Source organism: Coregonus lavaretus (genome assembly GCF_964263955.1).
Source record: "Coregonus lavaretus genome assembly, chromosome: 16".
NCBI lineage: Eukaryota > Metazoa > Chordata > Actinopteri > Salmoniformes > Salmonidae > Coregonus > Coregonus lavaretus.
Genome location: NC_140003.1, coordinates 11240268 through 11255190, shown reverse-complemented (window position 1 = coordinate 11255190; position 14923 = coordinate 11240268). Strand labels below are relative to the sequence as shown.

The 14923-nt window shown below is 39.5% G+C and overlaps 1 protein-coding gene across 2 annotated transcripts; it reads right to left on the bottom strand.

Annotated features, from left to right (window-relative positions):
- Positions 1 to 590: 590 nt before the first annotated feature.
- Positions 591 to 7622, bottom strand: LOC311143303 (mannose-1-phosphate guanylyltransferase regulatory subunit alpha-A). Of its 2 annotated transcripts, XM_084179133.1 has the most exons (13): positions 7506 to 7622; positions 6916 to 7013; positions 6731 to 6834; positions 6443 to 6635; positions 6236 to 6295; positions 4156 to 4286; positions 3948 to 3962; positions 2955 to 3095; positions 2739 to 2836; positions 2607 to 2653; positions 2385 to 2477; positions 2004 to 2172; positions 591 to 1561 (listed from the first exon to the last, which is right to left on the bottom strand). In XM_084179133.1, exons 1-13 carry the CDS (start codon positions 7543 to 7545, stop codon positions 1461 to 1463), a joined length of 1290 nt encoding a protein of 429 aa, XP_084035259.1. In that variant the 5' UTR covers positions 7546 to 7622; the 3' UTR covers positions 591 to 1460. The 2 variants fall into 2 exon arrangements, with proteins under 2 accessions (XP_084035259.1, XP_084035260.1); XM_084179134.1 differs by lacking the exon at positions 3948 to 3962.
- Between the last annotated feature and the right edge of the window lie 7301 nt (positions 7623 to 14923).

Below are 14923 nucleotides of genomic sequence, written 5' to 3'. Positions count from 1 at the left end.
TCCTATACTCGGCACTGACTCTTGCAATTTAGTTTCAAAACTGTATTTTTATTTTTTAAACCAGGAGTGCTTGATTGAAGCCAACGTTATTTCACTTTCAAATTAGGCATGCAGCAACCATTTGAATACTGGGTAACAATTTCCCGGTTATGATTGTCACTAGCAAAAAACAGAATCAGAGGCTACTAATTTAAAGTTACTCTCCTACAGCCCCTTCCCCACCCACACAGGCCGAATCTTTAGGTTCCCTGCCATGTTCAAATTGAAAGCAAACATTTCTTGATTGCTATTTAAAATCGGCAATCTGTGATTGGTACATCCATTATTGGACTTAAATAGATTTGTACTCCAATGTTTGTAAACAATTTAATTGTAAACAAACACTGTATAGCCTCAAGGTTAAACTGTTTCTCATGGTTGGTCAGTCCTTGCATCCATAGCTCTGTCTATGAATTTGAAGTGGTACATTTCAACAGCCCCATCCATCAGCTATTTACCAAAACAGGCAGGGTTGCCACTGATTGTCCCTTTAACCTAAAACATGAGACTCATGCATTTCTTTCAGAAGAATGCCAGAATAACTCTTGCAATTAAAATGGTCATGTTTTAATCAAAGCACTCATGTAAAAGGCCCCCAAATTACCCCTCACAAATTGAAGTTCGTAGCTAACAATTCCTTTAATTTTGCAATCTTGACTAAATCAGCTGCAGACTTTCACATTTTCAAGATTACATTTCTCAGTAACTAGGCTAGCACCACCACCAAATGGTAAGTAATGCTAGCAATCCCCGTGCCAAAATATAACCATTGTTTTATTTCCCTTACATGGTAGTGAATACAGAGCTAATCATAGGGATAGTGCAGAAATGTAAAGCTAGAATCCTTAGTTGCTACATCCATTTGACGTGTGTGTGTGTATATATATATACACACACACATCTATCCAATGATTCTTGAAGACTAACTTATACATACCTCATGAGCTTAGTTCAACTGTCGTACCCCATCAGAAGCCAAAATAGAAGCTTGTTTTACTCCAATGTTTGTAAACAAACACTGTCTAGCCTCAACATGGTTGCACCCATAGCTCAATTTGATTGGTTACATTTCTCCAGGCCCATTCCTCAGCTTTTTACCAAAACACAGGTGGGGTGACCGCTTTGTTAGTGTTTCAAATTAAGGATTCTCGCTTCAACAGTTAATTTTATAAAACTTTTTTCATAAGTTATGGGATGACATTCAAATATGTTGAGGTAATCTAACCAACACACTATCATCCTCCCAAAGCCTCTCACATGTCAGTTAATTCATAAAGGCTAAAACATTATCTTTCCAAACACCTAAATAAGTCATCTTTATTTGACATCTTATATACAAGAACCCATAGGCAGTGACATTGTTCTTCAAGCTACTCTCCTTAATTCATTTGACACTAAATGAACAGAACACAGCAAATTAACTACAGTATAATTTGGTTTTTGAAGCTCCTGTTGAGGTCTTTGTGTGGCAGAACAATTGAGTTGAGTATGATCACCTCCGATGGGATAGTCACATTACATCCTGAAAAAAGAGCAATATTAAAACAATGTCAACTAGAAATCAGCCAATCCTCTGTCGTTCACGCAATGGAAAGGTCAAACGCTTGATCTAAAAATTGAAAAAGCGTGGGCGACAGAGAAATGGCGCAGTTTGAGGCCATGTGGCAGAAAGTGATAAGGGCGCTGGAGATAAGGGTGAGGGCTAACGGGTCTGGGCAGGTGATGTATGTAGTCGTTTAGTATGTATGTTATTGTTTATGAACTAATTTTATACAAAAAGTTACATGATCCAAAAATCAACACTTATCCAATACCTTTCACACTATCTCGCCGGACCGCACTGTGCTGGCTCAGATATTGTAGTCCGTTCCAGCACAGTTTCAGCAACTATGGTGTATGCATAACCAGGCCAGCCCAGTACAGCTCAACTCAGTGGTATAAGGGTAAAAGTATTAGCAACTTACCAAGAATGGTGATTGATGGTGTGAGTTTTCCATCTCTGAAGAGTGTTTCACTGTCTATTTTGGCAAAGGGGTCATTTGGATTGGGGTCACTGGGAGTTCCTTCAACTCTGGCCCACTTGCCGATAGTGCTGTCCCACCCCACTATACAGTTCAACACACAACTGTGATCCTAAAATAAACATAACAACAGAATTAGGTCACTCAATTATCAATCATACTTATGAACACGTGGACATGATACAAATAAAAATATGATCTGTGAGCTATGATCAAGGGAAGAAGAGCCATTTCAGCATTTATTTTTCGCTTGAGGAACTGGCTAATAAAAATAAAAAAAGACATTTGCCACAAAGGTAAGATATGCCACTGGTAACTGCTTGCCTGTAGAGTAGCCCCGTGGAGGATGATGGACTCTCTCACGCGCACCCCAGCCCCGATGGTCACTCCTGTGCCTATGGAGACGTTGGGACCCAACTATAGAAAATAAAAATGTTTTCATTATTATTATTAGGAATATGTTGTTGTTGTGTCTTTGACTGAGGAGTTTTGAATTGTATTGTGCTGCATAGGTAAGTAGTAATACCAAGGACAAGAAGCACTTACCACCGCAGTAGGGTCAATATTGGCTGTTGGGTGAACGTAAACATTTCCTGGGACACAAAAACAAATCACTGGTGTGTAATCACAAACCAGAAACTGCAAAGCTAACAAACGGCAAGTACTGGATTAGCCTACCACTTATTCTAGGCCCTCCATCTTCAGTTGTAGCCAGTCTTTCAGGATGGGTTTTATGGTACTGGTTAAGGTACAAGCGACTGGCGTATATTGCAGACCTGTTAAAAAAAAATGAGACAAAGCCGGTTCATAATATGGTTGGGTATACTACTCCGACATCTTCAGGTTTCACTGACCACACAATAGTTTTTCCACAGATGCAGACTACCTACTCACCCTGCAGATTTGATCTGGCTCCAGAAGGCGGGTGTTTTGTAGACGTAGAGCTTGCCCTGCCCAGCCAGGGCTGTGAAGATGTCCTGTTCTAACCGAATGGCCTCAGCCCGATGCCAGCCGTTGCCATTGGTCTGCTCATCTCTGAGGAAGAGACCAATGTAGGAGATTATTCTGTAGTACAGTGTTTACCAAAGGTAGATCACAACTATTTCTGATTGAATTTTGAAAGGCTATACAAGACAGTTTGAAGGGCTGTAGACAAAGTGAGTAAAGGATTCCCCAAGTGCCCAAGGATACATGGGGAGTGTTAAGTTGACAAGCACAGTAGTATTAAAATGGATTGTGACAGGAACATGCATTGGACAGAAGAGGAATCAGAGACAACATGGTTGACTTGAGTAATGGTACACATACTCATAGTCCAAACTATGAATATCAATACATCACACCAATTATTTTGAATGGGTCCAAATGTTATACTGAAATACTTGATTGTACATGTGATTTGTGAATAACCAATTGTATAAATCTGTATGCCAACGCTCTCAATCTTGAAAAGTGATGAGGACGTGCAGTGTGGGGAAATAGTTTGTGACAAAACAAGCAATGTATAGTGTAGAGAATCATTGTACATCTAAACAACTGTAAAATATATTTTCAATAACAAAAATATATTGTATTTTCAGCTGTTTGAAGCTGGTGTACAAAACGCAAAAATGACACTTAAGCACAGGAGGCATAGAAAGTGCACATCTACCTTCTTCTTAGGCTTTCCATGAAAACGAAATATCTATAACTCACATTTCTGTGAATTGTCAGGTCGCCCAAAAAGTGACATACTGCAGCTTTAAGAATGATCTATCACACCATGTGCTGTTATTGTGACTCCAAAAAGAAATACACTTTTTAGATACATATTTTGGTGTGACGTATTTTACTAATGCACATCTCTACTCTACAACCACACTGTGCACCCTAGCTGTACCGACTTACCCCTCGTATGGATATCTGGTGATGGGAAACAGGAAACAGGAAACAGAATGATGGCAGGAAAGAAAAAAGGAAATAAGACAAATGAGGAGAACCAAGGATAGGAAATGATCACATGCACATGCACCACTCCCACGCATAGAGATCCTAGGATCTTTATAGGATCTCTATGCTCCCACGATAGGGTCCCCGAGGGATTCCTCCCACTCACAACAGCAAGTCCTGCTGGTTCTTCTGGAAGACTTCCCCAATATGTTGGAAGATCTCCGGGGTAAACAGGTAGATTCCACAGTTGATGATGTCACTAACAAAAGTGCTAGGCTTCTCCACATAATGTAAAACCTGAAATAAGAGCAGATTAGTAAATCATTTCTGAATCAAGTAAGAACTGTCAGATGTTTGTATAAAAGCATGTAAAAGGAACCATGATCACAAACGTGAAGTTCATAGGAGCATGTCTAATTGGGTGTCAAATGAAAGGTACGTCTATTTTAGATAAATGAAGGCATATACATTTTTCTACCATTTTCCATCCTAAATATTAGGCTTTGATTTCATGTCAAACAGATGGATAGTCTTAGAAAACATCTAGCAAAAAAGTCTTAAAAGGTGTTCTAAGTACATCAATACTCACTGTTGAAGCAAAGACCCCTGCCAACTAATATCAACACTTATATTTAGTTAGACATTTTTCTGCCTTTTGTAAGTTTAAGAAACATTGCCTTGTGCATTAAAATTCCATTACCAAAAACCCACATATCATTAAGATATTTTCACATTTATAATTAAAGTTCACAGAAGGTAGACCTATTAATTAGTTAGTTTACTGATATACATTTTATTTATGAATTATTACTTGATTAACTCGAAATTCCGTTACCAAATCGGTAACGGAATTTCTGCAATTGAATTGGCTACAATGGGAAATCATAGTAGTCACAAACCAGTTGGGTTCACAAGTTGGGACAGCCCAGTACAGTAAAGAAAAGTAGAGTATAGTTCAGTACAGTAGAGTTCAGTACAATACACAGTAGAGCACACGAGTTGATTACACTGTACTGTATTGTAAAGTACTCTACTGAACTACAGTGTACAAAACATTAGGAAGACCTTCCCTAATATTGAGTTGTACCCCTTTTGCCCTCAGAACAGCCTCAATTCAGCGGGGCATGGACTCTACAATGTGTCGAAAGCGTTCCACAGGGATGCTGGCCCATGTTGACTCCAATGCTTCCCACAGTTGTGTCAAGTTGACTGGATGTCCTTTGGGTGATTGACCATTCTTGATACACATGGGAATCTGATGAGCGTGAAAAACCCAGCAGCGTTGCAGTTCTTGACACACTCAAACCAGTGCACCTGGTACCTACTACCATACCCCGTTCAAAGGCACTTAAATCTTTTGTCTTGCCCATTCACCCTCTGAATGGCACACAAACACAATAAAAATCCTTCTTTAACCTGTCTCCTCTCCTTCATCTACACTTATTGAAGTGTATTTAACAAGTGACATCAATAAGGGATCATAGCTTTCACCAGTCTCATGGAAAGAGCAGGTGTTCCTAATGTTTTGTACATCAGTGTATCCTTTACTGAACTGTACTGAATTCTACTGTACTGAGCTCTACTTTGATGTCCAAACTTGTGAAACATAGATGTTTATAATTGGTTCAGATTTGGTCCGGTTTGAGGGCAGAGCTCATTAAAATAATAACCAGTGTGTAGAATAATACCCAAATATGCAAAGAAGGCTATTGCATATTTATACCTTTGTGTACCTATTTAGGATACATCACCATGAAGAGAATGACGTTCATATCCATAATTATGCATTTATGTGTGGTAAAGATCAAGGACCCATGATGAAATTCCGTTGCCGCAATTCCGTTACGGGTGTTGATCCACTTCACTTAATGTAGTTCAATAACCCAAATAGATTTTTTCAAAGTCAATGTGTCATGTCATAGCTGACACCCCATTCTTTATGCAGACATAGTTGAATCTAAATTTGCAGCAGTATTTAAGAGAGTTTTGAAAACGTGGACACACAAACTGAGGGAGATTTTACAGAAATTCCATTACCTAAATTTGCATCTGCACAGTTCTTCCAGTAAATGTGTTTTTGTAAAATGTTCAGTGTAAATTGTTAAAAGTAGTCCTTGTGCATAGAGTTTGTTAAAGTTTGAAATTAATGTTTTTTGTTTGGCATACATTTTAAGTGAAAGATCTGAGTCTCTGCACAATTCCGTTACAGTGGAATTGCCCATGACTAAAATGTGCTGCATCATCACCTCATTTGTTTGCTGGTTTTCCACAATACAGCCATAGTTCATGGACTGCTTTCTGTTTGCCTGCAAAACAAAGAAGAAAAAAACTATTCAAAGTCAAAGGAATTATACCCCAATGTCCCCACCAAACATACTCCCAACAGTTCATTGGCCAACTTTTCCTTGTATTATTCAAGGCCTTAGCCATAGAAATCATGGGAGTCTTCTCACAGTTGTCCCCAGGATGATGAAACTGCTTGGCTCTCCGTGTTCTTTCTGGAAGTTGAGCATCTCTGGTAGAGGAAACTCAGAGCACACGTCAGCATTCATAATGAAGAATGCCTCAGGGCCACCAGATAGAATCTGATCTCTGAAGTGGTAGATTCCGCCCCCAGTGCCCAATGCAGCATACTCCTGCAAATACCTACAAGAGTTTCAACAAGTTTATCAATGATCCATCCATTCTGAATGTGTTCTATGCTTTGTCTTATGACATTTCTGTAAGATCCTCTTGTTTACCTGATTGAGATTTTGAATTCCTGCTGTGCGCTACACATGAATCTGGTAAGTTCTTCATTTGGCTGGTAAAAGCCGATAAGCAAAATCTCCTTCATATTTGGCACCTATTGGGGAAATTAAAAACATGTTTCTTTCTACCAATGAAAAAGATGTGGAAATTGATTATTTTATCAGTCCTAACCGACCTTGGCACATGCTTCAATGTGATGCTGTAGCATGGGCACACCAGCCACTGGAAACAAGGGTTTCGGGACCTCAAATGACAATGGTCGAAACCGTGTACCTGTATGACAATGAAAGTCACCTGCTCAGTTGATCACATTACATTTTCAGAAGTGACCTTAGGAAAAGTAAAAACAAATTATTCCACTCTAGATTCTATTTGATGTAGTAGAAAGCACTCCATACTATTATATTATATTCTAAGACGTTGAAAGCACACAACTCGTTCAATTAATGACAATTCAAGTACCGGTAACGTTAGCTAGCACAGAATGTTTATGCAAGGCTATCAACTATCTTGGTGGCAAGCTGTCAGCCCATGCAATCGTTTGTTTGTTAGCTTTTTCGACCAAATGCTTATTGCCAGAATGTTTAGATATGCAAGCTGCACCTGAGGGTTTCCATGAATACGCCACGTCATTCATTACAACTAGCTAGCTAGCCCTTTAAAGCAAGGCTAACTAGCTAACGTTAGTAAGATACATGGCTCTAGAGCAGTACTGGAGAATGAACATGTATGCATTTGTAAAAGAGTGATTTATTTAACACTTACCTTTCTGCGGGCCTCCAATGAGAATCACAGCCTTCAGCATTTTGAATGTGTAGCAAACTGTCTAATCTGGATAAATTATGCTCTTCCGGATTTGTTTGTTATGCTGATAACGTCACCACGTAAAACTGAGGATTATGGGAATTTGAGTTATTTTGTGGGTCATAAAGCGAATCTTATACCTCAGTCACAAATAGAACAATAAGCCAGATAGTTCCCCGGATGTATAAATGTGAAGCATCCGGTTGGCGTTTCCGCTTACTACCAAATATGGTGATGAGAGGAAGCCCAATGGCCGGCAGTGGGAGAAGATGGATTTAGGCCGACATTCTGCTAATTTTCTCACTATAAAACATTTGATCTCCATACAGTTTTCTGTTTCCAAAACTAGAATCTGTAACAAACAGAGAGGACTGCGTTTTTGTAGACTTTACCCTTTGCCAAAGTTTCGTTGTTTAGGCGTACAGGGGCGAATTGAGTTATTGCACACGCTCACTTCAAAGAGCAGGTGTTCCCTAACAGAAATATGCAAATATTTGCTAGAACAAGCCCATTGGATCTCACTAGCTCGTGCTTGGCTCTGCCCACCTCCTTGCTTGTTCTGCCCACCTTGAGTAATTTGCTCCCATTCAAAACGACAGGCGCTGTTCTATCTTGCGTTTGTTCTAAAAAAATATTAGCCACATTGGTGCAAATGAATCGGGATGAATGGGTTGTCACTAAATTGAGTACAGCAACAGCTACGACCGGAAGTTACTTTTCGTAGCAGGTTAAGAGAACATTTTAGGTAACCCTAACCCTTTTCCTAACCTTAGTGTTAGAAATTGCGTAATTCAAATCTGGTATTGGAATAAGAATCAAGAGATCTTCAATCCAAGCTTAATTTATTATATGCAAAATGTATGTATGATAAGTATGAAGGTTCGTATATACGGGTCCACTGAAATACCACGCAGGGCACTCAGAGAACTAAACTATTGTTTACAGGTTCTTTCTCAAATACTCTGACAGAAAGCCTCCACCTCTTCTGTTGGCCAACCAGAGCAAAGGACTGAGTGTGGTCCAGACTCCACTCAGCCAATCCGTTGGTGCACGGGTTAGTCCCACCCCTCGGCACTCCATTTGTTGCACACTGTTGCCAGGCATAAGTTGCTATCATAATAACCTGCGGAGTCAGCACCCAAAAGACACCATTCCACTGTACTCCATGTACCCACGTTCAAGGACGGTTTCACAGACAACAAAGAGAGAGTGTTCGTATCTGTGAGAAATACAAGTCTTATCTCATCCTAGCCCCTAACGTTCCCCACATGAATCACAGCCTGCTATGTGAAACAATCCATATCAGTACAGTTCAAACCTATGCTCCTCATTAATGCATTCCTTCCCAGCTATTCAACACATACAGATCCAATTATGAGAAAAATAGAACCCAACATTAGCCTAATTCTCCTAAACTGCTACGTTAATTTTTCGGTTTTCCAGCCAAATTGTGCTACTTTGAAAATGATGTGCTGGTGAAAATGTAGTTGTCGTAGGTGGCGGGTTTTTGTGCGGCCGCCATGGCATTTCTATAGAAAAATATATATGTGTATATGGCACATAATAATGGCACAATTGCAAAAAAAAAGTGTTTCTTGCACAGAGATTTCGAGATCCTCTGTCCAACTTTCAACACTCAAACTCTCCTGTCGGATTTATCTATAGTTATGCACATGCGCAAACGGGATTTATTTACATTTACATTTTAGTCATTTAGCAGAAGCTCTTATAAACTGGGTGGTTTGAGCCCTGAATGCTGATTGGTTGAAAGCCATGGTATATCAGACATGTACCACGGGAATTAGAAAAACATACTTTTTACTGTTCTAATTACCTTGATAACCAGTTTATAATAGCAATAAGGCACCTCAGGGGTTTGTGGTATATGGCCAATATACCACGGCTAAGGGCTATGTAAAAATAAATGTTTTGTCATACCCGTGGTATACGGTCTCATTACCATGTCTTTCAGCATTCAGGGCTCGAACCACCCAGTTTATAATACTGGTTGTGACACGATTTGAGAGCCCTCGTTTGCTCCAAAAGTGGTTGTAGCCTTGACTGCATGCTGACAGTGAATTCAGAGCCATTCAGCCCTTACAAAAAAGATGGCCGTTTTGAAACTGCAGTAAGTGCACTAGGCCTACAGTGGGGAAAAAAAGTATTTAGTCAGCCACCAATTGTGAAAGTTCTCCCACTTAAAAAGATGAGAGAGGCCTGTAATTTTCATCATAGGTACACGTCAACTATGACAGACAAAATGAGAAAAAACATTCCAGAAAATCACATTGTAGGATTTTTAATGAATTTATTTGCAAATTATGGTGGAAAATAAGTATTTGGTCAATAACAAAAGTTTCTCAATACTTTGTTATATACCCTTTGTTGGCAATGACACAGGTCAAACATTTTCTGTAAGTCTTCACAAGGTTTTCACACACTGTTGCTGGTATTTTGGCATATTCCTCCATGCAGATCTCCTCTAGAGCAGTGATGTTTTGGGGCTGTCGCTGGGCAACACGGACTTTCAACTCCCTCCAAAGATTTTCTATGGGGTTGAGATCTGGAGACTGGCTAGGCCACTCCAGGACCTTGAAATGCTTCTTACGAAGCCACTCCTTCGTTGCCCGGGCAGTGTGTTTGGGATCATTGTCATGCTGAAAGACCCAGCCACGTTTCATCTTCAATGCCCTTGCTGATGGAAGGAGGTTTTCACTCAAAATCTCACGATACATGGCCCCATTCATTCTTTCCTTTACACGGATCAGTCGTCCTGGTCCCTTTGCAGAAAAACAGCCCCAAAGCATGATGTTTCCACCCCCATGCTTCACAGTAGGTATGGTGTTCTTTGGATGCAACTCAGCATTCTTTGTCCTCCAAACACGACGAGTTAAGTTTTTACCAAAAAGTTCTATTTTGGTTTCATCTGACCATATGACATTCTCCCAATCCTCTTCTGGATCATCCAAATGCACTCTAGCAAACTTCAGACGGGCCTGGACATGTACTGGCTTAAGCAGGGGGACACGTCTGGCACTGCAGGATTTGAGTCCCTGGCGGCGTAGTGTGTTACTGATGGTAGGCTTTGTTACTTTGGTCCCAGCTCTCTGCAGGTCATTCACTAGGTCCCCCCGTGTGGTTCTGGGATTTTTGCTCACCGTTCTTGTGATCATTTTGACCCCACGGGGTGAGATCTTGCGTGGAGCCCCAGATCGAGGGAGATTATCAGTGGTCTTGTATGTCTTCCATTTCCTAATAATTGCTCCCACAGTTGATTTCTTCAAACCAAGCTGCTTACCTATTGCAGATTCAGTCTTCCCAACCTGGTGCAGGTCTACAATTTTGTTTCTGATGTCCTTTGACAGCTCTTTGGTCTTGGCCCAAGTGGAGTTTGGAGTGTGACTGTTTGAGGTTGTGGACAGGTGTCTTTTATACTGATAACAAGTTCAAACAGGTGCCATTAATACAGGTAACGAGTGGAGGACAGAGGAGCCTCTTAAAGAAGAAGTTACAGGTCTGTGAGAGCCAGAAATCTTGCTTGTTTGTAGGTGACCAAATACTTATTTTCCACCATAATTTGCAAATAAATTCATTAAAAATCCTACTATGTGATTTTCTGTATTTTTTTTTCTAAATTTGTCTGTCATAGTTGACGTGTACCTATGATGAAAATTACAGGCCTCTCTCATCTTCTTAAGTGGGAGAACTTGCACAATTGGTGGCTGACTAAATACTTTTTTCCCCCACTGTAACTGCAGTCGACTGTGATATTTGGGACGCAGTAATTGCAGAATAACTAGTTGAACTGCAGTTATACTGCACTATAATTGCAGCTACACTGCAAAATTACTGCATCCAAAAAAAAGTGTTATTTTGGATGCAGGGAGTGGCTAGCCTAACTACAAACATAATTTTACTAGGTTTCTGAGTCCACCACAACATACCAAAGAGCTTCCTGATTAGCAAGGAGTAGTCTGGGTTTAATTTGATTGTGTATTAAAAACACAGTTTGAGTTTAAGATCATTGTGAGGGGATTTTGCCAGTGGTTAGGTAGTGAACGTAATTTATAATAAGGGTTACATGGAGAAAATCGGACCTCTGAAATGAAAATAAATGGCCCTCCCTTCAACAAAATATATTTTACCTAAACCCTCTCTGAACGCTTGAAAAAAAAAACAAGGGACCCTCCCCTATACCCAAAATAATAATAAAAACATAAAGTGGATAGCAGAGAACATGTCTACCATTTACACTCACTTATTTGACAGACCAGGGGCCAGATTCACTAAACCTTCTTAAGAATACATTTTTTCTTAACTGCCATTTTTATAGACTATAGACTTAAGAAGAAAGTTAAGCAAAGTTGCTATTCCTCAAAAAGGTTCTTGGACATTTTCTTATGCAATTTCTTGTTTCTCCTTAAGCAACAAGTTAAGAAGAAATTAAATTATTGAAAATAAAGTTATTGGAAATGTTCTTTATTCCAAGATAGCTAAACCCTTGTCTTAAACTCAGGGCAGTGAGAGAAAAAGCTCATGAAAGCAATTGAACATGTTTAATTCACTCACAAACTTCATCTGAAAGTTTCAGTATTGATTATTTTAAACCCAATAACATGTTTTAGAACAGTAATCTCAGTAGGAAATATGCTAACATGATTGCCATTGCTAGCTAGATAGCTAGCTAAATCAGTTGCCTAGCAACAAACATCTTAAGAAGATTCGTAAGAAGATATTTAAGAAATTCGTAGGAAAATCATTAAATCTTAAGATATTGTTGAGGAATTGCACTTACGAACTATCTTATGAACTTCTTTTTTTATTTTCTTAAGATACTTCTTAAGTTTTTTCATATGAAGTGTTTTGTGAATCTGGGCCCAGAGCCTTAGATATGCAGTTTTAGTAACTGTACTGTAAACATTACATGGCAACACAGCAGCTTTGATAGCGCACAGGGCTGCGGGGCAGAAGGTTATGGGTTCACCGACCACCATGGACAAGAGTAGGGGTGGAAAGAACTCCTTTATAGTAAAAGCATAGCATGAATCTATCATGGTATTTGCAGGTCTGAGAAAAAATTGCCTTTTATAAACATTTCATGTAATTCTAAGTCCTTTTACATATTAGCAGAATATTTTTTAATACCACACAAATTACAGGTTAAGAATGAATAGAGAGATAGGCCTGTGTTCATCTTATCATATTTTTCCAATGCCAAATCAGTGTCTTGTTTGCAAATAATTAAATCTGAGATGTCATTTTCTGTCTCCTTGGCTATAGAAGGTTGTAGCTCAGCCTCTGAATGTCAAAGAAACAAAATAATGATATCCCCATATGCTAACAAGGGGTAGGCCTGTGCTTTTTGGCATTTTCTTTAATAGAAAGTAGGCCTATGGCATACCCTCTCATACCCCATCAAATCGAGTCTTGGTTTGAACTTAACAGCCCTTCACTGACACGGAGGTAACCTATTTAAAGAGTGCATGGTTGGTGGAGGAATTGACTGAAAAATCTATGGATATAGCAGCCTAATTTTGTCTGTCAAACATGTAGCACAGGTTGTTGGTGGCACCGTAATTGGGGCGAATGGGCTTGTGGTAATGGCTGGAGTGGAATTTGTGAAGCGGTATCAAATACATCAAACACATGTTTTCCATGTGTTTGATGCCATTCCATTTGCTCCGTTCCAGCCATTATTATGAGCCGTCCTCTCCGAATCTGGTTTATTGTGAGGTCAATAACTCTGATAAATAGGCCTACATCATGTGCAAGAAACATATTGTTCTTAATAAAATCAATTATATTAGTAGCAAGCCATCAAAGTTGACCTCCGTTCCTCCTCATCTTCGCGCTCGCCTCCTCAAACTGAACAGAACATAGGCTATAGGCTAGTCCACACTCACGATAGTGAATGTTTTTGGACTAGGTTAATCAAAAATTATTTTCGGAAGAAGCCTTTGACTCTCCTCCTGAACTACCACCGTAGGCCTACACAGCACAGCCATTGGTTAGGCAGCACATTGGTTAGGCAGCACACAAAAAAAGTTTTGGATTACCAAGAGCAGAGCAGGCCGGGGATCAGGGTTGGAATATCGATTGCAGTGTGTAATGCAGCCTAGTGTTATTTACACCATCCCAGCAGGTATCTTATCAATATAACTTTGCTCGGTGCTTCTCCGAGCATGCACTTCGTAGCCTATAGGCTGTGGATCATTTGATTGAGACCACACTAAATAGCCAATAGGCGCACTTGGTATTGCCCAGCGGATAATCAGAGATGAGGGGCAGCATCGGGCACACATCGCTATATACCGTAATAAGAAACTCATTCTAAAACACTGATAAATATAATCAATTACAAATTGCATGACTCTCCCCTGGACTAAGATTTTTTTTAAACTAAACTCTCCCCTTGACTGAAATTGAAAAAGCATGACCCTCCCCCATTTTCCTCCAGGGTCAATTATGTTATTAAAAAACTTTAATGGGGCACATGTATTTATCTTCCTCATCATTCCCTTCTTCCCACTACTAGAATTCCTTCATGTCTCTCCAAATCCAGTTCAAACCAGGCAAGTCTAACACCTGCTTCGCACTGATACCTGTTTTGTTCACATCACATTTTATGCATGAAACATGCCTAAGGTCCAAGTAGATCATGAGCTTCAATAAAAGACAACTACACAAACAGGTGCAATAACCAAGGAGTTGACTTTTTTATTTGCTCATTAAAATATAACCTGAAATGATCACTGGAATAATCATAAGACTGAAAGGAGCTCTGAGATGAGTCTCTCTGGAGAAGTTACTGGTTTGAAGGCCTCTTCAGCTCCCAAAATGTACAGTTAGAGAGGAATGCTTAAAGCAACAGTAAATAGGAGGTTGGATCTGCTAAAATTGGATCTCTGAAATTGATTGTGAAGCTCAACAAAGTAACTTATAGATGATTGGAACATGATGCGCAAAACATGCTAATATCGGTTCCATGATTTGAATGGGATTTGTGCAACAAATGCTAAAACATTAGCATGTGGAAACTGTGCCAGGGAAACTAAACCAAAGCATGGATTGTTGTCATATCCTTTCCATAGACTGCTTATAGGTTAAGGAAACCAAAATGTAATTTCAAATTTGGGTGAACTATCCCTTTAAATTCCCCTCATACAGCATGTCATATGTCTTGAATTTAAACAAACCAGCACAACTTATAATAAACACATTTCCCTACCATTCATGAGAACAAAAGGATTCACCACTAGGGCGCAGCATGTAAGAGCCAATAAGATTGTGACGTTTCAGGATCAGGATGACAGTACAAAGGCCATTTATGGTTAGTTAATGACAACGCAAAAGATATAGGTGACTAAAGAAAAAATGAA